This window comes from Mya arenaria, chromosome 8 (assembly GCF_026914265.1).
Source record: "Mya arenaria isolate MELC-2E11 chromosome 8, ASM2691426v1".
NCBI lineage: Eukaryota > Metazoa > Mollusca > Bivalvia > Myida > Myidae > Mya > Mya arenaria.
The window spans coordinates 34,353,770-34,381,497 of record NC_069129.1 but is presented as its reverse complement, the minus strand read 5'-3'; the positions used below and the strand labels follow the sequence as shown (position 1 = coordinate 34,381,497).

The following is a 27,728-nucleotide window of genomic DNA, read 5'->3' as shown; positions in this document are numbered from 1 at the left end:
TAAGCCTTTTTCAACTCTTGAATATCTATTTATCATAAAGCAATGCTTTCAATTATATCTTAGTAGCTCTAACAAATTCTAATATTTCCTTAGCTCTAAGTTATTGTTAGGTCTCAATAACTCTAAGTAGATCTTAGTGTCTGTAATCGGGACTCCATGTCAAATCGGAAAATACTTTTACCACAACTCATCGACTGCACTAACGCTAAAAGGTGCATGTACTTGGAAGGACCATTCATAGGAGAACCAGAGTAAACACCACCCAAAACATTTGAGGAATAAAAGTATTTATTTCTAATAAATATAAGATAAACAGCTACAATAAAAATCACAGACAATACACGGTTAACTCAGTTTTATGTAATATAAAAGAGTAATAACTGTGGAATGTAATATAATAATGATCACTGTGGACCTGCAGCCCAGGTCATGTGGATGGATGGCAATATCAAATATGATAACACTGAAATTACAATATCACTTTCAAATACCGATCAATAAAATCTTTGATTTAAATCACAGACAGTGCAAAAATATTAAATGTAATAACTTGACATGTAAACCTAAATGTCCTATGTCCTAAATATACATGAAGGTATTATAACAAACAACGTTTTGGTTCTTATACAAATTGTAATTTTGTTTCATAATAATATGCAAGCAAACAAAACAGAGTTCATATAAAAATGATCTTACAAAATGAAAAGTGGACGGAATTTATAAATATAAACTTAATAATATAATCAAAATTACTTGTACAATAGCTCAAAAATCTACTGTTATACAAAAAACAAAATCACACAAAAAAATGACATTGTAAGAAAAGTCTTGCAGGTACTAAACAAATAAGATTTTCAATCACGAATTGACGACACAAAAGTAGGATTCCAACACAAACCGGATGTACTTTATTGAGTCCAAATAATGATTTAAATAAGCTTATGTAGAATAAAATCTAATGTAGTACACACAGAATCCATCACAGTCCAATAATTTGTGCAAAAGTTACTTAGTATCACACAACAATGCAACGCCCCGCAGCGTCCAATGATCGGGGTTCTGGTTCGTCTTCAGAACAACTACTGCAATGAAGGTCAGATCGGTCCTACGCGGTTTCGTGTAGATTGGGCACTGGTACATCCTGTTGTCGACATTGCCGGTGCTATTGATAGCAAAGATGTGGATCACGGGCATCATCTCAAACAGAACCTTGGGCTTGGACTCGATCAGCTTGGACCCGCGTTTATCCCAGCCTGCACCTTCTAGGTAGAGGCCGTATACATACACGCCCTCTGATGGGGGTTGAGTGATGTCGTCCTTCATGGACCGTGTCACCTCATTGTGAAGGATGACTGTATCCAGGGCCCAGCCCTTGTGGGCACGAGTTACTTCCTGTAGAGATGTGAGAACAGCAAGGTTAGCAAGGTTTCAAAAACTCAAAAAATTATACTGGAACTTGTTCTGTAGTTGGCCAAAATTGAAAGCAACAGTTCTTTCAAATTCATAAGCATTCAGTTGTTCAATAAAAGTGACAATTGTACAGACCAGACCATAATTGAAAATGACATAGACAATGAGGCAAAATGAAGGTGGACATCAAAATATTACCTGTCTCATGGCAGTAAGGAATCCTTGAGCATTGAAGAATCCAGTCATCCAGAAAGTGTTGGGACGACCCTCAAAACACCAGGTGCTGAACTGGGCATTACGGTCAATCAGCTCAGTAAACCAGAAACCAAGGGTGCTTGAGTCCCAAGATATCTATATGAAAAAGAGGTTACAAAAATAGGAATATTAGTTCAGATTAACAGGGACCCACTCATGTTTTAAAGGGTCATATATTGAAAAAAATCATTTCATGTGAAAATATTGATATTTGTAACAATTGTTAAACATTATCAGTTTTTTTGATAAATTAACAAAGTATCTTTAACATTGAGTCCTTTTATCAAATTATTGCTGCCAGTCTAGGTTTAAACAATTATTTAATAGGACAGAAAATGCCCTTTTTCCTGGAAAACTCTCGTTAAGCTTTTGTTGAATATTACCGGTAAATAAATTTAGGCTTGATTTACACGGTACAAAATTCAGTTCAAGTTGCAGTATGGTGTTTGTTCATAAAGTAAGAAAGCAACTCATATTGAACAAAATTGAAATAAAACACATTGAAAGTTTAAACATCTTAATCCTAAGACAACTTAAGCAGCCAGTCTACATTTACGTACCTTTCCCCAGACTTTGGGGATCCTGGCATCGTACATGCTGTCCAGAGCATCTCGGAGGTTCTCGCTCATAATGATCGTACCATCGATAGCAAGTTTCAAATCATGTAGAGTGGACCTTACGGCTGCTATCACAAGCTGCATACGGTCAATTTCCTGCCTCAGGAAAATATTCATTGGCTGAAGAGGGCCCATTTTCTGTAGGCGTTGTTTGACCTCAAAGTCGATGTAGTCATTGGGTAGTTTCTCAAGCATATCATCACAGATCCTCGTTACCATGGATTCACGAGTCTCACCTGCACCGCCACTGCTGTCCTTCGGCTGGATGCTTAGGACTGTGTCTAGGATGATCTTTGCTGTCTTGCTGGAGTAACTGCAAACAAATACATAATAAGCTTTAAAATATCTCAATATCATTCTACATGTATGTTTCACTTAGATCACAGAAAAATCTAAACTGTAAATTATCATAGCAGATATTTAGTGCATTCAAGCTTAAACAAACAGTAATTTTTTTTTACAAAAAAGGACCACCTTCTAAAACAATAGAAGCAAATATTGTAATTCAAATTTTGAGGGGCATTCCACTAAACATTTTTCATTATAATTAAGAGTTTTTGTTATAAGAGAATAGTGTGAGATAGGACTTACGTGATGTCAGCGTTAGGATGAAGTCCAAACACCTCTGGAGTGTCTGTATTGTTCAATCCGTTGATGTACTCCATGTAGTCAGCGTATTTCACGCATTTCGGGATAGGATATCCCTTGTAGAAAACAAAGTTCGGGTTGAACATTGTTTCCCCAAACCAGACCTTACAGAACGTGTTAAGGAGTCGCTTGTCAAAGTCATCTGTTACACGCCCACCATACTGGATCTCTCCAAACATGTAACGTACACATGTCCAGCCTACGCCCTGGAAGTAGAAGCCATTGGTGTGTGATAAAAACTGTTTTAAACAGGAGACCTTGTAATGGTTTGGTCAGAGTTCGCCAACATGTATATTGATGAGTCAACATTAATTCTGTGATTAACTTGCCTGAAGATAACTATCACTAGGACGACCTTTTCACATTCTAGATCACTGTGACCTTTACCTTTGACCCGATGATAGGGATATCTACTGGTCAGGCCCAATCTTCATGTCAAGTTTTATGACCATAGGTCCAGGAATTGTCAGTTATCACTCGGACAAGCTTTGGTCTACTGACGGACCGACTGACCTACTGCCAGACATGTGCAAAGCAATAGACCCCCTCTTCTTTGAAGGGGGCATAATGATGAAAGAACTAGAATTTATTTCCTTCCTATCTTTTATATACAGAGGATTTTAAAAGTGCTCTCAGTTGAGCAAGAACTTTCCAGAAACTGATTGTTAAACTGAATGATAATTAACCTTCTTCAAATCTTTGTCATCCACATGGTTAAACTGAATTATTACTAACCTTCTTCAAGTCCATGTCATCTAGATGGTTCTGGACAAACTGGACACTTGCGTTGAAATCAGAAGCGTTGAACTCGTATGGAATATTCCAGCCAAGAGGGCCAAATTTTCTGCGCTCCTGAACCACGGTGTGCATGAAAGCCACGCCGTATAACATGGGCTTCCATTGTGGCATGTTGGAGATATCCAGGAAATCTTGCGACATTCCCGCATACGATCTTTTCAAACCGGCTTTCACACCCAGTGGCGGCTCATTGGTGAATTTGATGGCAACCTGGGGTCAAAATGTTTCAAAGTGCATGTTTAAGTATGAGCATTATAATTTGATTTGTATATCGAGATAAAATACAGATAATAAATTTACTGCAAAACCAATTTTTGTATTTTAAATACACCATAAAAACTCCATAAACAAATAACAAGTTTGCTGCAGTGTTTTGTTTTGTTGTTTCTTCAGTTGGACAAAGAGGCATTACTCTATAATTATCAAGCCAAAGTTATGGGCCTTGCCATATGTGTATAGGCTGTGGGTACCAAGTTTCATTTATTTTCAATATTTTGCCATATCCCAATATACCTGTAGGAAGCTGATGGGGAATTTCAGATGTTCCTCAGTGGTGATCCAGACCCTGAATTCATCGTGGATGGTCTCTGTCTCGATAATGACATCAAGAACTTCTAGCACATAGTCGAGACTCAAGTGACAGTTCTGGAGGAGAAGCCAGCCTCCGTTCTGCAGACAGTTTGAGATCAGACGACGCGCATGCACATCCTGACCCTGACCCATAGAGATTGCTCGGATTTCTGTGGAGTAAAGAAGTAGAATTTGTTTTGTGTATTGTTTAGGGATGGCAACGAGTAGTTTAATTGGTACTCGAGTACTCGAGTACTCGGACAATCTTTCGATCGAGTACTTGGGTACTCGATTACTCGGAAAAAATGAATTCGTTTTTGGGAAAGACAAGATCGTGTATACATGTTCAACATTCAATTCAACTTGTTGTATACATGTATCGTTCATGGCGTATATTGTGCGTTGGTCGTATTATTGGTAATTTTCATCTTTAAATCATACTTTCATTATGTACTTTAACAGGAAAACAAATGCTGTTTCATGCTTTTAACTTTGTCCTTTTCATTTCACTTTAATGATTTTAAAAAAGAATGCACTTCAAATTAGCTTCAATGAAGCTGGAAAGTTCAACCCGGATTTTGTTCGAGCGTCTAGATAGTCGAGATTTATAATGAACATCAATGGGAATTACAATGAACGAAAATTAATAACATACATACAAATAATGAACGAAATACTTCGTACTGTTGTTTATCTCATTAATTAATTCTTGATTTAAGATATCAACCAATCAACTGTGATAAACATTGCAAAAATAGTTAAAATACGCCCATTAAGAGATCAATGCTCTTAACCATTACTACTCGTTCCCTCGTTAGCGTCCATTGTTTGGTGAAAGGTCTCTTAATGGTAAACAATAGAACTGTGCAGGTGAAAGTTCCGCTATCAAAACTTCGCTAATTGAAATCAGTTCTAATTGGAAATAGGGGCCCTTTGTTGACAGTTTGCGACTTTCAACTAATTCATGAGGGTAAATTGTGTACACAGCGGGGATTAGAGGGACCGTAAATTGTCCTCTTGGCAACTAACCAGATCTGTTACTTCGTCTGTAAATCGTGTATTTTGTGATTTTTATAGAATTTTTTCCCCGAGTACTCGAGTAGTGATTTGGTACTCGAGTACTCGGACGTTCGATCGAGTACTCGAGTACTCGTTGCCATCCCTAGTATTGTTACATAAAAATGGTAATGATGGTTCAATCTGACTACAGTAATGGTACATTAACTTCTTAAAATTAAGTACATGTATAGCATCAAGTATGAGGATTAAATTTTAATAGGATCTGTAGTGGTCCCGATAACAATGATGCATCAAGGCCAATATTACTAACAACAAGAGCACCAATGTCTGTTATTTTTCAGTTTAAGATGGGGCATACCTCAAGAATCATTCAAGTCAGAATTATGGGCCTTGCTTCAAACTTGTATATTGTCACTGGCGACATGTGTACAAAGTTGTTTTTTTCACATAGTTTTTGGGCATGGCCAAGCTTTAAGTATTTGCAAGCCAATGCAAACACTGTTAAGGACAACAATGCCAAGGCTACACCTGAAACACCTGAACTTTGAACAACAGACAAGCTTACAATAAATGGCAGAATTGATTGACTTTGCAGGAATCAAAGTTGATGAAATTCCCTTACCTATCTTGTGTTTCTTAGCCAGAGCTTCAATGTTGTTGGTAGGGTCCGATCCCATGGAGAGGAGGCACACCATAGGTGACCTTGGAGTACTCTCGTACCACATCTTTTCAAGGTCAAGGATAATCCCCTCTGCATACTTCTCACCGAGGGTGTCAGCAATGTACTTCCTTGCCTGTGGAAGGGTTCTGTCTGGGCACCATGATCTGGTAGTGAAAGATGTTTTTATTACAAAATTCATCAGTAAATCAAATATGTTTAAAGCATTTTTTATATTTGCGCCCTCATCTCCCATATTGCTAACCACTGGACCATCATCACTGATATTGCTAACCACTGTGCTCTCATCACCCATATTGCTAACCACTGTGCAGTTATAGCCCATATTGCTAACCACTGCATCCTCATCTCCCATATTGTTAACCACTGCACCCTCATCCCCCATATTGCAAACCACTGTGCCCTCATCTCCCATATTGCTAACCACTGCGCCCTCATCTCCCATATTGCTAACCACTGCGCCCTCATCTCCCATATTGCAAACCACTGTGCCCTCATCTCCCATATTGCTAACCACTGCATCCTCATCCCCCATATTGCTAACCACTGCGCAGTTATAAACCATATTGCTAACCACTGCGCTGTTATAAACCATATTGCTAACCACTGCACTGTTATAAACCATATTGCTAATCACTGCGCAGTTATAAACCATATTGCTAACCACTGCACTGTTATAAACCATATTGCTTACCACTGCGTTGATATAAACCATATTGCTTACCACTGTGCAGTTATAAACCATATTGCTAACCACTGCGCTGTTATAAACCATATTGCTAACCAATGCGCTGTTATAAACCATATTGCTAACCACTGCACTGTTATAAACCATATTGCTAACCACTGTGCAGTTATAGCCCATATTGCTAACCACTGTGAGGTTATAGCCCATATTGCTAACCACTGTGAGGTTATAGCCCATATTTCTAACCACTGTGAGGTTATAGCCCATATTTCTAACCACTGTGAGGTTATAGCCCATATTTCTAACCACTGTGAGGTTATAGCCCATATTTCTAACCACTGTGAGGTTATAGCCCATATTTCTAACCACTGTGAGGTTATAGCCCATATTTCTAACCACTGTGAGGTTATAGCCCATATTTCTAACCACTGTGCTCACATCACCCATATTGCTAACTGTGGGCCATCATTGCCCATATATCTCACCTGACAAGCAGGAGTCGTCGGAAGACGTCAAGGGAGTTGTTGTAGCCGTCAGGAATCACCTCCTCCTCAGGAGCCTCCTTGTCAAACCACTGCTTCCACTGCTTCTCATTACGTTGTATCTGTTTGTTAGAAAATGAGCAAACAATGTGAGTTTATACTTATTACATGCATTTTAGCTTAGTTATGAAGACCACTATTAGTAAAAGCTTATTGAAAGTCTGTTTCTGGCACACCTGTTTCACTTTTGAGAGGCAAGAAAGTAGATCAGACATTTTAGTTTATAAGATATTGTTTGATTGCAGATTGTTTGACTGCATATGTTTGATACATACATTTATAGTTCAATTCAGATTTTGTTATGATGGACAGTCCAGTTACCAAGATATGGCACATGCAGGGTCATACATTGTGGGAATAAAGTCCCCCCCCCCCTTTAAAGGGACTCACTCATAGATTTTATGTTGGCAACATCTTTTACAAACAGACACCAGATATTGATTTGAACAGAATTTTGTAAATCTAAGCCTAATTTTTTTCAGTTTTCAAAAGCGTTACTTATGTTTACCTGCAAAATAGAACATATGTTGTAACAAGTTTAAATACTTACTTTTGATGATGTTTTATCATTGAATCAAGCTTTCCTTACATTTCACCCCCAATATTTGTTTCGCTGTCTGACCTTATATAATGTGACCACGAAGGAGTGCATTTAATGACACAGAGGTTTGGTGCTTTTACTGCTCAATATACTTGAACATAAGGAATATTCTACAAACACTGACCTGTTCCAGTATTCCAGAGAACTGATGGAGGTTGGAGAGCTCGACCAGGTTGAGCCAGGTCAAGTCCAAGATCCACCTGTGGGGCTTCGGCTGGACAACATTCAGATCCAGGGATGCACCACCTAGACAAAAAATACAAACATATGCTTTACATGTAATGAACAACATTCATTCCTGGATAGAGAATCCACTTGTGGCGCTTTAGATGGAAAACATTCAGATCTAGGGACCTACACAAGGATAATAAAGTGGTTAAAATTTATACTTAATGGACTAAAAAAATATTACATTCTTAGATAAACTATGTCATCCCAGGATGCATTGCTTATTTACATGAGGGAACAAATCTTTGATGAAACAAAAAAAAAATGGTTTTACCTACAACTGAATTTTTCCAACCCTAACCCATGGTCAGGATTTAAGCATGACACATACACTATGAGTATTAACACCTTAAAAACATTAAGCTGATAAACCTACCCTTGATCATCGTGAGGAATTCCTCATGTTTGACCTTGCCACCGGCCATGTCTATCTTCAAGGCCAGGAGCAAGGTGAAGGTCATCTTGTCTTTCTCATACAGGCCACGTACTGCGTACTTGAACACTTCAAATGTCATATACTCAATGATGTTTGTAATACGCTTCTGTGTGATTGGGGATTTTGTGGACCTGTAAGAAACATTACATGATTACTAATTGTTGTCTATAAATCATTTAAACTCAAATACATAAAGTGTAAATAATATTTCTTTAGTAAATTAACTGATCCTGAATGTTTGATATTCGAATATTTCTTTACAATTATAAAGCTTCAACAAGAGGGATGCAGAACAAATGTCTGTTGGTTTTGTTTTTTCAGTAAAAAGGGCCGAAACTCTACACTGCTATGCATGTGCGTATTGTCTCTGGCAACGTGTTTACCAAATTTTATTGTTGAACGACAACACCAACGCTATGACGATATATTAACATTTGTGAAAAACAGACAAGCTAAAATTTCATTTACTTTTAACAACAATAAAAAGGATTATTTGCCAAACTTTATTAAATGGTAATTTTGAACTGTACTTAAACATGCAATATATTTGCATATTTCATGAGGTCTCGCTGCGAAACACTTTTAATTCTATATTTATATCTATTAACAACTATCATATCTGTTAACAACTATCATTTCACCTTGCCATTGAAAGGTCAAACAACCCGAGGAACTGTTTCAGTGACGTCTGGTACATGCAGTTCACCATGCTCATCTCCACGATAAGGAAATACAGGATACTGCCTCTAGTGGCAACAGGCCGGAACTCCTCACGTGCAATTGTTATTTTCGACGCTGTCTCATCAGCTGTCTGCAGCTTTTGTTGAACCTCCTGCGATGTATGTTTTGTGATGCGGAGTACATTGATCAAGTCTTCATCATCAACGAGGGATCCCTGTGTACTGGTCAAGCGGAAAAGTAGGTTGTCTTCAAGCTCCTTCATTTTTTTCTTGTTTGCTGTCACATCCTCCATCAGTTTCACTCTCTCGGATTCAAGTTCCTGAAAGACAGCATTAGAATTATGTTATACAAAGAAATATTTAGTACGTTATACCATAAGATAACAGAGAACACTAAAATATAGTTATGGTGATTTGGTGTAAATGACATGAGCAATGTTATAATCCTAACAGAGAGCCCTACCAAGGCCTATCTATCAATTCTAATTCAGGTTCTAAGGTAAGGTAGTGAACCCTCTTACATACTAGCCAATATACTATAAAAAGATCAATTTGTGCAAAATTAAAAACATCTTGAAGGAACTTACAGCCTTCTCTGTCTTAATTACACGTCCAAGCAGCTGATCTTCAAGACCCTTCATAGTGACTGCAAAGTCGATAATTGCAGTGCGCGCATAAATCTCTGGAGTGTAAGCCGGGTTTGACAGCTTCGTTGTAACGTACAGGCAGAATCCTTTCATAATGTCGCACTCCTTGTCACCAACCTTGACCTTGAGTGTAGAGCCGACCTTAATGAAGTTTTTCTCGAGGATGTTGTCGAGGGCAGGGTCAAGCTCTTCATTGATGTCTTCAATCATGAGTGGGCGGCCAAGTGACATGGCATCCTCAAGATGTTGACGGAAGTACTTGTGGTTCAGAGCAGTCAGCTACAATATAGGGAAAGACAAATTGTTGCATAATCAAATATTATTATATCAAGTATAACATAGTTTAAATTCAAAGTTGAAGTAGATGAATAGGAATTGTTTTATAGGGTTAGACATCAAAAATCAGTCTTGTGTGAAATGTGAACAAAATGCTTGTTACAATGATAACATTTCATCAACAGTTCAAATAAGAGTTCTCTTGTTATAATTATGGGTGAATTTAAGCATAATGGCGTTAATTTTGTCATTTATGCTGCAACTTGGTATGGTACATATTTACAAAATATTTTCTACATTTCTTCAACAAGTCAATACCTGAAGTTCGTTGCTTTGTTCCCGAGATTTGATCCAGTTCTTTCCCTGTCCCTGGGGGTCAATGAGGAGAGGGTAGCGGGCAGCTTTCGTGACAATGATACCATTCTGGGTGGAGAGCTCATCATTGGGCAGGCCTTGCAAGTTCCACTCAGCAACCTGGAATACCAACACCACTTGTAATTATTATCTAAGTGGATGCCAGCCTATTGAGGGCTTGACACAGGAAGGATGCAATCATTCCATTTCATATCTGTAATGTCCAATCTCTCAAGGAGCCATCAATTTGTTGACAGTGAAAATTCATAAATACCTAACTTATCATTACTGTAATTAAATTGTTTCAATCAAATCAGTACATTTTATCAGAAATTGTATGTTATATGAGCAGACATTCATATTTAAAGATTGATTACAGTTGGTTTCACCTGCAATGTTTAATTCATACCTTTTTTTTAGAAAAAAAAGTTAATATTAGGGCCATTTGTTATCCATTCCTATTTGGACTTTAAAAAACTATTAGATACATTAGTATAATTGGAAAAACAAGTCTTTAGTGATAGGAAGTGAATGCCAATATTCGTCTGTTGTGTTTCAGTAAAAAAAGGGGCATAACTCAAAAAATATTACAGCCAAAGTAACTGTCCTTGCTTTATGTGCATATTGTCTTTGGCAACAAGTGTCCATTTGAATATCATGAACTTCTTTTGAGAATAAAAGGTTTTTTCTTTGAAAACCAGGCGAGCTAGAATTACGTACTGTATTGGGGTCTACGAGCATGTCAATGATGTTGAGGTTGAGTGTGAATGGGATTTTTCTCATCTTCAGTTCTTTAAACCAGTTCTTGAAGAGTATGGAACGGAAATCTTGGTTGAATGGTCCGCAGTATGACAGGAACGCTGTGCTCACAAGAACGTCACCTACCAGTCTACATGGGAGAGAAGAACTTTATGTTAGTATATAGATAAAATAAATTGGGTCAGGGCATGTTCTGTTAGGCTATTATTAGAAAATTATTTATTTACAGTAAGGACAGATTTAGCAAATTCCTCATCTCTGTTGTTTTTTTAGGAGCCAGAGAAAAAGCCAGTGAGGGACTAGAGGCCTGACCCCTGGGCTGAGGGTAATCGCCTAACGCCTGAGAGGTAAAATACTAACCCCTTGACTGAGAGGTAAACACCTTTAAATACCTTGAACATAATCTTACTTCTGGCCACAGCTAAAGTTTTGAACAACGATGAAAACATGTCAAGACTATGACAATGCCTTGATGTTTTTCCTCCAAAACAACAACAAGCTAAAAATACTGACAATTTGATTTAGGGTAAAAGAAAAAGATTTGTGCCAAAAGAGACAAGGAATTTCACGTTTTGGAAGATTTCATTTAATACTTTACTATAAACAAAAACAAAACAAGGGCAAATCTCTACGCTTAAATCATTGAACATGCAAGCATTGATATATTATCGTATTTCACTCTTAGTAACTCCAAACACCAAATAGGTTTTAATCAATGTGATAAAACTATACACATACTTTCAACATTGCAAACATTTTGAATATCTAAAATGACCCTTTACAGCTGCTGTGTATTCATTTAATTTTAAATATAATTTATGTATAACATTACATTAAGCTTATATATATAACATTACATGATATGTTGAATGTAAGTATTTGTAACATTACATAATTCAGTACTTTTTATTGTAAAAGACTACAGATTGTTAAGGTCATTTCCAGTTACATTAATGATACTTAACATATGACTTAACAACATTTTTTAACAACATTAAAACATAAACAATATTTAATCATGGCTCTAAACAATCCATGTTGGTTCTATCTGAGGTAAACGTGTAACATTCAAATCAGTGTTTCAAAGATTTTGTCAATTAACAAAAGATACTGTTATCCTTAAAGTTTTCATTGTCCTATGTTGTTGTTTTTCAAACTAGAAAACAGTAAAACATACTTAAATTACTAAGTTTAAAGAAGCATATTTCTTAAATGCTAATTTCCATGAATGTTATATTTTCATGAATTCACAATTTCCATGATTTATTATTTCAATGAAATCTTATATATAAATGTCCATGATCGACAACACTACACAATGTCAACAAGTGCCAGGGTACCTATCAAATGCGGTGTACTTGACTTTGGTCAAAGGCTTGTTTTCTTGTCTACAAACGGGATATTAAGTAAAAAGAATAAGATTGAAATATAGGAAACAATCATGCTATGGAGCGAACGCCATCACTTTTTCAGTCAAAAAAGGTGCCTGATTTCAAATTTATCAAAGCCAGAGTTGAATGCATTGCTATACATGTACATATTTTATAGTTTAGAGTTATGACCGACATCACATAAAATGCACGATGCCAAGGACATCTCGAGGCTATGACATTACCTTGATTTTTTTTTTCCAAATTCAAACAAACAAAGAGACGGGAAATGATTTTGTAACAAGATTGAAATGGAAGGGAACATTTTGTTTCATGAGGAAAAATTGGACTTTGTGACGGGGAAGCCATTTTAACAAAATTATAACAGAACCTTTCAAATCGGGAAGGCCTTCATACATACACAAGACAGCATATCATAAACAAATCCATTGTATATGTGGTTAGATTCTCATTTTGTTTGAGTATAATGATAAGAACCTATTGACAGAATATCTATGCACAGTTTCGACCAATACATGTTAACACACTGAACTTCACCTGATACATGTCAGAAAAGCGTCCTTTAATTTATAATACTCATCTTTCTGCCATGAATACTTATATTTGTTACTGATTAGCTCTCAAAAACAATATTTTACTAATTAAGAGGGCTTATCAGCCTACTGATCTCATGTCCATATATAGGCCCTTTAACGCTAACCAATTTCAGGTGTCCGATGTAAAAGCAAGCTTGACAGTTGTAACTATCTAAAATTTTGAACCTTCTGACCTTATCTAATTTAAAAAAGTCTTGTTTATAATATTTTAACATATTCTTCCTCTTGTCATGAAACCATTCAAAGGATACCAGAATAATACTGGGTCACCAGACATCCACAGTTCTCATGATTCTACATGCGACGACTTACAGCATATAGATATTTACCTACATTGCTATCCCTATAAATAAGACTGTGAAGCATTGGGCTCACAAAAAAGTTTACCTTCCAATCTGGGCCTTGAACTCATGACTCTGTTCGGTCCACCGGATCTTTTCCCCACCAAGACCTTCGATGAGAGCCGCCGCTGCATTCATCTTCCGTCGACACGTCTCTGCATCATCCATCAGTTTCTGAAGAATTAAATTTTTACTATTGTAGTTTTATGTGTTTTATTTACAATTTTTTGTAAAGAATATTTTAATAAGAGCTTCAAAGGAACTTTAAAAATCTCCCTGATTGGACCATGTTTGATGATTCCTATAGAATAAAACATTTCATTAAAATCCCATTGCCTTCAAATGGTGTTGTCACAGGAATGAACAGACAGACAGATTGGCAGTGGGATTACTGTATGTGGAGGGCATAAAAACATGTGATCATTCATAAGATGTAACAAAAATAGGAATATGTGTAGCTGGGGTGCTCACTGTATGCACAAGTTCTTTCACCCCATTTTGTTATCAAATTTTAAAAGATACCATGTACATGTTTGCCAAAAGTGTTCCTTTAAATAATACTTGTCCGGTGTGCATTTATAGAGAGCATATATGAAATTGTACCTGTTTTTCAGACATGGCCTTATCATAGTCTGCCTGTACAGCAGCTAGTTCCCGCTCCTTCTCATCTAGTTGGGCCTGGGCTGTTGCTAGATCGCCCATAGCAATCTCTAGACGAGCCTCCTGCACTGCAAGGTTCGCCTGAAATAAGGTCAAGGTCACATTTATTTTTTGTTATAAAAATACGGAAGCCAAAAAAAAGGTTGGAAGAGTGTTTTCAAATAAAAAAAAATCAACACAATTTAAGATTGTTTTATTGAAAGCTAATTATTTTTTATGTGTCTTCAATAAACAAATCATAAAACCATAATTTGTTGAAAGCTTTTTATAAAACAAATATTAGATCAATTACCATAAACAATTCCTAGGCTATAACCAGTGATAACCATCAACGAAGTGCTGAGAAGGGATTGAACCTGAGACCCTCAAGTCCAGAGTCTGATATGCTAACCAGTCAACCATTAATCTATACTTTAATTCTCAGGACAGCAAGCTGTCATAGTTTTGTTTACTCTATGTCATAGTCATCCAACACTATCAACAATATTGAAAACAAATCTATATCCTATTTTACTGACAGTGTTTGGGTTATGTTTTTGCACAGTTTTCTACTGCTTATCAACGAGGTGCTCTTCAATATTCTCATTGTTTCTCATGACCTCTGAAAGGATTTAAGTTTTCATCAAAGGAAAGCTAAAAGATTTTTTACCTCTAAATTTTTTAATTGATAAGGCGCTTAAGTCCGATTATGACTGCCCTCGATAATTAACTCACTGTCCAAAGAATAAATTGAACCAAGATTCACATCCACCTTTTGTCCAGGTTCATCATGTGACTAGTAAATTTTTCCTTCAATGAAACACACACAAATATTACTTTAAGTGTTGTTAAGCATCATGTCATTTCCTATAACCCACCTTCAATGGTAAAACCTCCTTATTGATGGAGAAGAAATCAGACATAGCGACTGTCCAGGAAAGGAGTCCGGCCACATTACCACACACACGTTTTGCATTCTCAAAATTATAATCCTCCATTTCAAGGTATGGTTTTATCAGCTCAATAGTCTCATCGTTGATCGAATCCTTCGGGAAAGACACGAGCTGGGCTAGGAAGTTGGTTCCGGCCATCAACTGTTATAAGAAAAAGTCTGGATTTTAGAGACTGATAACATTGCAATGTTACTATTTTATGTATTTTCTGTTTTTGTTATTACTTTCCATAAATTGATGGAACACAGAAATTTCATTTTGATATTATTTTAAAACTAGAAATGTGTCCATAGGACACGGATGCCCCCACTTCGATTTTTTGTCACAGAAAATAAGCCATAATGATTATTCAGGATAATCTGAGGGCCCTAACTCCTAAATGATTAAAGCGATTTCCATGGCTATCGAACTTGATCAAGATATTATGGTCACAAACATGTGTTAAAAGTTTGGTGAGGATTGGACAAACAGTTTTCAAGAATTAGATCGGAAACAATCTTCGGGACGTATTTTTCAAGTCTTTTTTTGCAAATAAAGGGCCGTAACTCCTAAATGACAAAAGCGATTTCCATGGCTATCGAACTTGATCAAGATATTATGGTCACAATCATGTATGTAAAGTTTGGTGAGGATTGGACACATACTTTTCAAGAATTAGATTGGAAACATATATTTTTGAAGTATTTTTGGCAAAAAAGGGCCGTAACTCCTAAATGACTAAAGCGATTTCCATGACTATCGAACTTGATCAAGATATTATGGTCACAAACATGTGTTTAAAGTTTGGTGAGGATTGGACAAACGGTTTTCAAGAATTAGATCGGAAACAATCTTCGGGAATTTTTGGCAAAAAAGGGCCGTAACTCCTAAATGACTAAAGCGATTTCCATGACTATCGAACTTGATCAAGATATTATGGTCACAAACATGTGTTTAAAGTTTGGTGAGGATTGGACAAACGGTTTTCAAGAATTAGATCGGAAACAATCTTCGGGACGTACGTACGTACGTACGGACAAGGGCAACCCTATATGCCGCCACTTTGTGGGGGCATAAATATGTCAATGGCCTTGCATTTTGTAATTTGAAGAACATGTTAAAGGCCCATTGCATATCATATTTTTTTAAAAATGACACCACAATGGTAGACTGTAGTTACTCCTGCCATGAAATCAGACAGTAACTACAGTAGCGCAACAAACAATTGCATGATGGGATATAAATGTTAAACAAACCTTGAGAGATTCGGACCAAGAAGGTTTCACAGATGGCCTCTCTGGATCAGGGGTAACCGTATCCACACGATGCTGGAAAAGCAGCAGCACCGCGTCCATAATCCTCATGATCAGGTGTGGTGGCTTTCCAAGTTTTCTCACAGTCGCAATATCAGCTGGCTTGATCGTGTTCAAAGCAGCCTCTGCAGCCTCCAGGGCGGGTCTAGCTTTCTCAAGCTTGGCTTCAGCAATTTGCTTATCTTTTTCAATGGCATCTACGATAGCTTGAGCTTTGTCTTTTACCTTCTGTACTTGTTCTTTGACCTTAGAGGCTGCCTGAGCCTTAGCTGTCACCTCTTTCAGTACTTCATCAGCTTTCTTAGAAGCAACGGCAAGCTCCTTCTCTTTTACAGCAAGCTCTTTTTCAAGTTCTGCAACTGCTTCTGAGGCCTCAATGAGTTTCTTCAAACCTACATAACAGAGAAATCATTTCTGTAATCATGTATTGCTTGTTAAATAATATGAAATCAATTGTTTGGCATTTCCTTTTGCTCATATTTAGTTGTGGGAAGGTAGGAAGGCTTTATCTTGTGTTTACTTCCTTAAAAGTAAATTGACCTTAATGAAAAATAAGAACAATATAATCTGATGCAAAATGGGATGCAGGTATTTTTGTGAAGGAGTCAGGACATAATAAACAAACTATTCATTCATTGAGGCCCAATCTTAGTATGATAATCTAGCAAAATCAATCCGCCTTACATTAAGTTTTTGTGAAGGAGTCAGGACATAATAAACAAACTATTCATTCATTGAGGCCCAATCTTAGTATGATAATCTAGCAAAATCAATCCGCCTTACATTAAGTTGATCAACTATATGTATTATGTGGTTTTAAACTTTACTCCTATATTTTGGTTGTAACATGTAGTTCATTTACGCATCATATACATCTGACTTATGCTCGTATTTACAATTTATTGTTCAAGTTTGATTCCTCTGCTAAAAGAGACTGCTTACTGTTTCATTCAGTAACTTTTGTTACTCAATAATAATCCTAATATCACTAAGGATGTCGTGGGTTAATGTCCTGTCATTATTTTTCAGACTTGACACCAGTATTTGTTTCTACCCAGGATACAAACTTTCGTAATCCTTTCAGTCACCTGTGTTCATCCGGTTAGCTAGGTCCCCAATTTCATTCCTCTTGTCTGTGTAGATGGTTTTGTAGCCGTTAATGAAGGACAGGTAGGATTTGGGTGTCACATGGGTTGAACGACGGTATCTGAATTCAGTTTAAAGATGTAGTGAGACATTCAATCAGGATCAATAGTAAGATATTATATGAAATTGCATGACACTATTATGCCTTATCCTGTAAGTATATTTTTTATTTTAACTTGAAAAAAGTAGTTAAAATGTACCAGTACATCAAAGCCTTTTTTTAACTATTTTGAGAAGTTATAAGATAGCTTCAATGGTAAATATGATATTTAAATTACTGTTGATTTCCTCTACTAAAATATAATAACTTCAATATTCCCCCTCCACCCACCTCCTAAAGTACTCAGCACAGCTCTCTGCCACTCCATCGTGTACAATGCCCATCGTCTGTATGACCTGTTTCTTGACCTCCGGCGTACAGTCAATGTTGAACTGTGACAGGAAGTGGTCTGCAACAGAGATGAGCGCGTCACGAGGCCAGCGCTGGAACCAGTCCATTGTACATCCGGAGATCAGCCCCGGGAACTTCAACGAACGTGCACGGAACTTCTCACCTACCTGTTAAATGGAAAAAAAAATGACACTCAACAACTCTATTTCATCTATTGTATTGAGTTATAATAACAATATTAGAAACTTAATTTTGGATTAAAATTAATGTGCCTTGATATTTTGTTGTTCAAGTGCAAAAGTTAAATCTATTTTAGTATAAAATGCAGGCTTTTAACCAGAATAAACAAGAGCTGTCATTGGACAGTGAGCTCAAATATATGCCACTTTGTCTAAGAAATGAAAAAATAATGATGTATTATGTGCCTGTCAAAAGCAATAAAATAAACTCAAATATTTTTGACAGAAGAACTTCAGCCTTCGTTGTGGGACTCAGTGTCAACTGTTTATTTCTATTTTTAGGAACACTGACCTTGAACATAGGGGCCCCAAATGCAATCCAAAGAAAAGTCTCCATAAACTTTTCCTATATACCAAGTTTGGTCAAAATATGTCAACACTTACTAAAGTTATTCAGTACCAGTCTTTTTTCTTATTTTAGTAACAGTGGTCTTGAACTTGACCCAAACACAAACCCATTAAAGGTCTCTATAAACTCTTCTTATATACCAAGTTTGGTCACTATATGTCAAATCTAACTAATATTATTCAATACCATAGGTGAGTTTGACGCCACCCTCCTGCCAGCCCCCCCAAAACAACAAAGTACATCATTCTAATACCAGGTTTCACAATATGTTCTCTTAAATACCACATTTTTAGTCTAAGCCATATAAATTGTCAAGTAAGTTTTAAACTATTATGACAAGGAAAGTTCCACTTTATATTCTAAATACTTACAGGTGAGAAGCAGAGCACAACATGGAGGTTGTTCCTCACTCGCGACAGGTAGTACTCGTACAAGTTTTCATTGGATGGTGGTCGCCTTGGAAACTCCTTTTTCATCACTGGGATAAGCTCTCCTAGGATTTCATCCATCTCATCACGTGCAAATAGGTTCGCAACCTGTAATTGGTGACCATCATTTAATACAACCAGTTTTTTCTATGTGTTTAATTTTTTTATGTTCCTTTAGTTTAGGTGTTTTAGACAAAAGTTTTGACATAATTACCTAACCATGCTGACTAAGAATCCAGATACAAAGAATCCTTGGTATCTTTATGTCATTTTCACAGAACATTGTTGAACTGACTTATAGTATTAGTATCCAATCTCGTTTCAATGACAAACAAATCGAGAGATAACACTGATAATGCTTACAAATTCTGCATTCAAACACTCTTACATGCCACAAAGGATGATGGCAGCACATCATTTCAGCTGAAAGCATACTCATCCCACCATGTCTTCTTTTCTAACATTTACCATCCCATGCAAATTCAATCAATATTTCAAAAGCAACCCACCACACCAGAAGACAGGACATTGTTGAGATACTCCAGGAAGCCTTCATCCTTGATCTCCTGGTCGGTGAAGACGAATGTGATCCCCTTCCCTTGCTGGCCAGCGGTTCGGTACAGGAATTTCAGGTCCTCCAGTAGGTTTGACACATTGTATGATCTGAGTGCAAGATAGGGGGATTGAGGCATATGGATACTCACAATATGATACAACAATATATATGTGTTTTAATTTAAAGGCCCAAATATATGATATTATTTTATTAAACAGCAATTTAGGTCCTCCAGTAGGTTTGACACAGCTTCTTGGATCTGAGTGTGAGATATAGTGATGGAAGCATACAGACACACTCGATATGCTGCAGTAATATCTCTGTCATGTGTTCAAATCCAAAGGCCCAATTTAATATATGATCTTAGTTCAGATAATACAACTTTAGGTCCTCCAGTAGTTTAAATACATGTAAGAACATTATAGGCATGTGAGAGATGGGGATTGAGACATATGGACACTCCCAATAGGATACAACTGTTAATGTTACTGTACCTCTACCATATTTTAGATATTAAATGTAATAATGTAAATTATTATTCTACATGGTACAAGACTTCAAACATGGTTGTAAAACAGTATAAATTATATTAAAAATTCTATCATTTGTAGATGCAAATAATTAAGAAAATTATGTTCTACAACCTTTATTACTTATTTACTAAGCTGTTTTTTTTTTCTTATCTTGATTGTACATGTATAATGAAAAGGTGACTGGATATGTTGAATGTGAAATGTGTATTTACAGTAAATAATTCTATTGAACAAGGTTGACATTGTATGAATATTTTGAATGACAACTGAACAATAACCATGTGACAATATTCACTGCACTCACGGCTGCCCAAGGCTTTAACAAGGTAAAGAATTGCCAAAGTAATAGTTTCTTACCAAATTAAAGAACAAAATTACTTTTTATATTAAAAGAGAGGTTTCACTAATTAGAAAAACAGAAAAATAAAATTGTGATCATATAAATTATTTCATTGAATTTATTTTAATGATGAAATTTAGATAAACTCCAATGATCAGTAAAGACAACAGTGGAATATTTTACACCACAGAGAAAGAAAACTCACTTCATCCCATCACTAGAGATAAAATGCATACTATTTTAGTAACACTGACATAAAGGCTTAAAAATACAAATTACTTATTGTAATCTTATCAAATTTAATGTACCGGTAAAACTACATGAAAATATAACTTATGTTGTGCATCAAAGTCAAATACACTAATTATTGCCCGGCATGAGCTGAAATAATTCTGTCAGTGATACTGTGACCTTTTTTTGAAATATAAATCCAATTGAAGTCCCTAAATACTGTGATGCCACACAATAAAAGCTAGCAGATGGAATATAAAGCTAGAGCTATCACGGACATAGGAAGAATACCCCTAGATACCGCCTGAAGATAGGAGTGGTAAAATGTTGGCCATACTGACTGAGCACATTTCTATGAAGTTTCATGAGTGTAGCTACATGCAACACAATTTTTTGGTGACATGATACAACGTCACATGAGGAACACAAGTCCTATATGGCTCTAACATAAGTATTTCTGGGGGTATTGATATTTATCTATGAAAAGAAAAATGAAGCTTGCTATTATATAATAGCTCAAGTTAAAAATCAAATGATAGTGCAATTTATGCAAGGTTATAATATCATACCTAGTAAGTGTTATTTGGAATGTCTTGTATCCTGCAATGAATGATGCAAGCTTGGTGAGCGACTGTTTCCCAGACCCGCCCACACCAACTAGGAGGGCGTGACCACGTGGGGTACGAATGATACGTGATATTTTCACGAGGTGGGTCATGGCGTCCTGGAAAAACACGAGGTCCATGCCAGAGCCTCTGATACTCTCGTTGTACTGCTGTAGGAACATGTGTAGTCTCTCTTCCAGGCCCTCAAAACTTGGGATCTGAAAAAATACCAACTAGAATTTAGACAAATGTCTTAAGCATGAATTATAGTGATTGAACTGATAAATTCCTTGACAATTTTACAACTTGAATGGAAGACTGCAAAGTTAACAGCTTGCACCTGTGATTTTCTTTTTATTATTAGTATAATCTTTATAATTTTACTATCAAAAATGGTAATAAGTAACTTTAATTCAACCATTTATGCAATAGGTAAATATCAGGTAAAAGCAGTTTGAACAATAAAAAAAAACATGTTGCAGCTTCATGCTAAACTGTAGTTCTGATGTTAACACTTGGCTGATAAACAAATATTGAATATCAAAATCATATGCAAAAATATCAAAATAACTTGCAAAGCAACATACCGGCTCATAAATTTTGGGCATGTCAAAATCGGTATCATCAGGCTCTTCCCCCGTAGCCTCTGGTGCATCCCTGCAGGGAATTAGGGATAGCCTCGTTACAAATTGATTCAACAAATGATTATTTTTAATAACTTCAGTTTGGAACAGCCACATTTACATAGCAGTTTAACCAATAGACAGGCTGAATTATGGAAAAGCTCTACTTATAAAATTGCTTTGACAAATAGGGCTGCATTTTTCTAATAATTACATAATATTTTTTTATCAATAACATGACTTTAATAATAGGTAGGATCATTTTACAAAATAATCAACTAAAAGAATAATATCATAATAAACCATGACTGGATCATGAGTCACCCTGACTATCTCTGCATTTATTTGATATTAGATACAAAATAAAATATTTCTAGAATTTCTTTCTTAGCTTGGTGATGAAACTACAAAAAGAACTTAAGCCAAATACTGTTCTACTATCAAACAAAGCCATTCTATATCATTTTTCCTTACATTTAACGTGAGACTATCTTAAAAATAAAATAAAAATAGAATGTTCAATTGATGATAAGTAAGTGAAAGTGTTCAACTTGTTTAAAGATTGAAATTAAATTTGCTAAAAACTTCAGTGCCATGCAAATTGCTCATTAGCCAACAATGTTTTTTACTACAACAAGTTTACAATGTCTTCTTCATCAGGATGGTGATAATTTCCCAGTTTCCTCTGTTGTAATATACAAACCACCTTTTTATTATTATTTCGTTATTAATATAAATATATGAATTAACTGACATTTAATAAATGATTGACAGGTTATTGAGATGTTAGTCTTAATGATAGTTTCAGCAATCCCACACAGTTAATACACACACCAATGTTACAATTTTCACAACAGTTAGTTTTTGTGCACACATTGTTAGATTGATAATGAGTAATATCATTGAAATTAATCAATATTCTTTTACACATAATAATAACAACACATCTTTAAAACATTTCTTCTCTGAAGCCATAATCTGTACCTTTACAAAGTACAAAACCTGAATTTCTTAGACTCTCAGACATATTCTTAAGCATATGTATACTTACTCTCGTCTGAATGCTAGAAAAAAATCTTGTGCGAAAACATTAAAGGCTCACAGCTCAGTGATAAAGCCATATCTTTTCACTAATGTGATGTTGAACATCCAAATTTTACAATAGATTTACTTGATCACACTAACGCCATTTGTACTATACAAGTACAGCCGTTTTTCAAACCTCTTTTTCTTTTTCTTCTTTTTCTTTCCTTTATTCTTTAACATTACAGTTGTGATTCTTTGAACAAAAAAAAAATATTTATAAAAGCAAAGCAATATTTCTTGGCAACTTTGATAATTATGCTATGATATTCAAATAATTCTTAATTTCTTTATTCTAACATCTCTGCTTCTTGCTTCATCACAGGCTTAAATAATGGTCTTAATTTTTTTTAATATTAGCTCTAAATGGTACATTAATTAAGAAATTGACAATAAAAATATCAAAATACAAAAACATATTTAAATGGAAAAAACATCTTATTAAAAAAAAATACTGTTCATGTAAGGGAAAATATACCACATTGTGTATATCCAAAATAGTTGCATGCATAAAATACTCATTAATTACGAAAGAAAAAAATACAACAAACACCTTAAAAGCCTATAATTTACTGTTCAATTTCATTTGCCTCTAATCATGTTATATGAATGCAAGGTTAATGTAAAAATCACACTCAAACAAAATAACAGGGAAAACACCATGAAGCCACTCAGTATACTTCTGAGTCAATTGGCAGCCACCAAGCTTTAACCAAAACGCATTAACCATTACATAACTAGCTATACCACAAAACAAATCATCATCAACTCTTATTAAATATTAGCCAAACATTATGACTTAGTTTATCCCAGCGTGTTGTTTGATATACCTCATGAAATCTCCAAAGAAATAAGTCTGCTTCACGAATGGCCCATAAACTTCTTCATCAAGATCTTCGGCAATTACTCTTGTTATTGTCTTTTCAAACCATGCATAATCTTCCAGATTTATAAACCTATTTTTGAATTAGTAGTAAAATACATGGTGAAAATGATGGTATAAAATTGTGATATTATACTGCAGAACTATGGTGTTACCCTAAGCTACAACACTGATTGGTCAGTCCAACCGTCACTCAGTCCTTCAAAGCCGCCTGATTGGCTGTAGGCATTTTGTGGCTCCTTCTCCAAGGCAGTTCTCAGCATCTGATTGGTTACTACACACTTCAAAAAGTACTTTCTCCAAAAGGATTGGATTAATAATTGTTTTTTCCTTTTTAATGAAAAAAAATCTACTCTCATTTAAGAAATCAAATTATTTTTATCACTTAGGAGAATTTAATATTATACCTCATTTAAACCAATCCTTCATTGGAAGAAGCATATCTGAACTAAAACTGTTGATAGCAACTAAACAAAAAGCACAAAAATCTTTTCTGCTCTTCACAGCTAAATCTCTGTCTTATTTCTCTGGTAATCCATGCTGTTCAACAAAAGAAACTCCACTTGTTAAAACAGCAAGCAACGGCAGTTTAGTATAGGTGCTCAATAACAACTAAGCAACAGAAGACTTCGGAGTCAGTCAGCAATATCAGTGCAAGAACTAAAATAACTGAAACAAAAGAGTTAACAAAACTTGTAAGTATAAATAAAATATGAGAGATACAGGGAAAGGGGAGGTGGTGCTATAGAGGCTAGGAACAACAAGGAGGTGGCATGGTAAGCGCCCAGGCATACTTTACCTCAGAAAATCAACAAAGTAATGGGTCTCTTCCACGTATGAGACATACATTTCGCCCATCTCTTCACCAATTACACGACCCATGGTTTTTGTGAACCATTTTAAATCATCCATTTCTGTAAACCTGATGATTTCAAGTCAAAACAGTATGTTAATCTGCTGTACTTTTTATCAAAGAAACATTACAGTTTGTTTATATTCAATTGCAAACCATTGAAATCAGGCAGTCTAACCTGATAGGTACTTACTGGTATCATATATTTTATTATTGGTATAGTTCATGTTTTACAAATTAAACAAATGTATTCGAAGGAAGCAACAATGTTGTCATGAAGTATATTGTTATGGCCCTATGTATGAATCCACCCAGTTGGCACGTACACATAAAAAGGAAATAGGGTGCACGCATAATAATTGTCTCTGATTGGCCTGCAAACTGCTGTCTGCGAATTCATACTATTCTCATTTTCTGCATCTTTTACGATAGAAATTGTCTTATGATTTGAGAGCACAGCTGTAAACATGTCACAAACAGGTTGTCTAGCATTATAAGCATTTAGGTGTATCTTCTGAAAAAGAACAGGCTAAGAATCTGTAAACAAAGGATGCTAAAACAGTGGTAAACAACACACAATCCAATGTTATAGAACAAAACCAATGTATTACCAACATACATAAATGTACATGTAAATGTATTTTACCAAATGGTTAACATAATGAGTAGGATTAAATCAGAAAACAGAAAATATTATTTTCACAGTATCTAACAAATTTTAGAGACTTTATTTTAATTAATTCTTCACAATGTTTGTTTGTTCAAAATGTCCATAGAATTTATTAAACTTTGTTCATTATATTATACCAAACTATTAAAATCATAATTCATATAAATCTTTTAAATAAGCCCTGCGAAACAGTATGATAATCAGAGGTCCATGCATACCTGTCAGCTATAACGCGGCAACACTCATTTTTCCACAGTTGAAGGGTGACTTTTTCTGAGTCGATGACGCTCGAGAGCGTGTTAAGCATGCCTTGCCAGATACGAGACAAGTCGCGCAGATTGAAGATGTAGTGGAACTTGGCAGGTGTCGGCAACATCTTGATCTGGAAGTGAATCAGCTAGTTTTAAGACTCAAAATTAAACTAATTCTATTAAACTGTTTATTTAAGCTTGATTGTGAAAACAGATGTGAGCTAATATGAATGACTATTTATTTGTCAGTCTCCTGGGTAGAAACTAGAACAAGTTGTCATTACGTGAGTCCAAAACTATGTGCTCCTGGACTCTCACCCATGGCCTCTTGGGCAAGACGCCGACACCTTGTACATATATCCCACCAGACCACTATGAACTTCCGTGTCTGTTTGTGACATTCGTTTTTGATTACTATCCGCATTCACTTTCTGATGATTTCCTCATTTACATTAGATAAACTCATATCAAATGTTAATATTTTTGTAACATTGAAATGAAAAATGAAGTCATAGCCCCCTTCATATCATTTTATATGAATGTCATTTTTTCTTTATACTTGTGATGTTTAAAGGTATTTATTAGCTAATGCACAGTAGGGTATGAATATCAATATTATGGTTAATATCGGAATCTTCTATGCTCATAGCTTATGAAAGTAATGATAATGAAATAAGGAAACTTATTTTGAAAATGTTAACAATTTGCAAACAATTGGCATTTTCCCCCCAATCAGCCTTGAAGTAGATCCATTTATCTGGAAAGCCATTTAAAATGTTGATCAAAAATTAAAAAAAATGAATCAATTCTGGTTTTTACCTTGGTGAGTTGCCAAAGTCTACGCGTGATGGGTACCAACTTCCCAATGAGGTCTTTCACAACATCCTTAAAGCCCCGCTCTTCGCAGAAATGTCCCGTGCCGATCACGCGGAAGATCTTGTCAATAGAGGTGTTTGAGGGAAGGGCGCAGTTGTAGACAACAAAGTGCCGCTTCAGACGCTGGGGAATGTCATTACGACCACCCCCTGGGTGAATCATGGCTGCTAGGAACTGGAGACATTACACATTCATAAGTTGCTGTAATAATGATTCTACATCTAAATGACATATAATACCAAAACTTTCTTTTCAATGATAACATTTTAATATAAATAACCTAAAAGTATGGTAAGTTCCCTAAATTAGGGGCTTTATTTGCCATATTCAATAGTTGTGTTCTATAAAGAGAAATGTTTTAACAAACTATTCTTAAAATGAAAAATACATTTCAAGAGTCTCTAAATGGGATTTATTTGTCAACATGGTAACATAAAAATCATTTAATTAAATATTTCAGAGAAAAAGTTTAACTATCTCAAAATTGATCACTTTACATTCTACCACAGAACATATTTCATTTTACCTGCATGTCAGTGATATTGGTAAAGTCCCCGGGCTTCTCCAGGTTGTAGAATCCGGAATACTCAATAAGCTGACGAACGATCTCATTGGCGATCTGATCTCCCCACTCGTTGATGATGGGCATGTTGATGTCATCAATGAACACTGTCATTCTCTTGCCGGCGGGAGGACCATATGTGGTTCCCACTCGCTTGTCAACGTAACTCTCAATGGTTCGCTGTAAATAAAAGGTTTGTTTTATCAAGTTTTGTATAATTCAACATTAGTTTTTGCACCTTTCCTATAAACAAAAATGTTTATTTCCTGATGCCTGATTTACCTTATTTATTTCGCTGAATCCCAAAATGTGTATTGCCTTCAGACAGTTTTTTCCTGTTAGTTTAGTGAACATGTTTTTCTTGCTTCATACTTACCCTATAATTGGGGGCAGTGAGCAGAAACAACACATTGTAATCTTGGCCATATCATGAAGATTTGGATATGCAAACATCTTTGTTTAACAATACATTCTTTTCTTTTCAAATGACTTCAGTTGAATATCAAGCCTTTTCATTAACACATATACCTTAGCTTAAACATAATTTATTCAAAAATTGATGTATAATATTCATAATGACATTTATAATACAAACATAATTGAAACGGATTGAAACATAAGCAAAAACTTAATAATATTTCTCTCATGATGTTGTTTAGAATTATACAATAAGAGTACTGTTTTATTTT

The 27,728-nt window shown here is 35.6% G+C and overlaps 1 protein-coding gene across 6 annotated transcripts in view; it reads right to left on the bottom strand.

Annotated features, from left to right (window-relative positions):
• Positions 1-270: 270 nt before the first annotated feature.
• LOC128242771 (dynein axonemal heavy chain 5-like) overlaps positions 271-27,728 on the bottom strand; it is a 113,063-nt gene continuing 85,605 nt past the window's right edge. For 5 of the 6 annotated variants that reach the window (XM_052960079.1, XM_052960083.1, XM_052960082.1 and 2 more), the window contains 28 exons: positions 27,004-27,219; positions 26,421-26,651; positions 25,569-25,732; positions 23,775-23,900; positions 21,826-21,895; positions 21,203-21,456; positions 19,483-19,636; positions 18,917-19,081; positions 17,898-18,124; positions 17,509-17,627; positions 16,364-16,812; positions 15,054-15,269; positions 14,140-14,277; positions 13,583-13,710; positions 11,170-11,338; positions 10,414-10,569; positions 9,760-10,098; positions 9,134-9,492; positions 8,433-8,623; positions 7,953-8,074; positions 7,171-7,289; positions 5,941-6,143; positions 4,242-4,468; positions 3,666-3,938; positions 2,874-3,136; positions 2,226-2,595; positions 1,609-1,761; positions 271-1,392 (listed from right to left, as the gene is read on the bottom strand). In XM_052960079.1, coding sequence (XP_052816039.1) covers positions 1,006-1,392; positions 1,609-1,761; positions 2,226-2,595; positions 2,874-3,136; positions 3,666-3,938; positions 4,242-4,468; positions 5,941-6,143; positions 7,171-7,289; positions 7,953-8,074; positions 8,433-8,623; positions 9,134-9,492; positions 9,760-10,098; positions 10,414-10,569; positions 11,170-11,338; positions 13,583-13,710; positions 14,140-14,277; positions 15,054-15,269; positions 16,364-16,812; positions 17,509-17,627; positions 17,898-18,124; positions 18,917-19,081; positions 19,483-19,636; positions 21,203-21,456; positions 21,826-21,895; positions 23,775-23,900; positions 25,569-25,732; positions 26,421-26,651; positions 27,004-27,219 — 5,988 coding nt within the window. In that variant the 3' untranslated portion in view covers positions 271-1,005. Of the gene's footprint in view, positions 1,393-1,608; positions 1,762-2,225; positions 2,596-2,873; positions 3,137-3,665; positions 3,939-4,241; positions 4,469-5,940; positions 6,144-7,170; positions 7,290-7,952; positions 8,075-8,432; positions 8,624-9,133; positions 9,493-9,759; positions 10,099-10,413; positions 10,570-11,169; positions 11,339-13,582; positions 13,711-14,139; positions 14,278-15,053; positions 15,270-16,363; positions 16,813-17,508; positions 17,628-17,897; positions 18,125-18,916; positions 19,082-19,482; positions 19,637-21,202; positions 21,457-21,825; positions 21,896-23,774; positions 23,901-24,626; positions 24,750-25,568; positions 25,733-26,420; positions 26,652-27,003; positions 27,220-27,728 lie in introns of all 6 variants that reach the window. The other variant, XM_052960080.1, reaches the window with a different exon arrangement.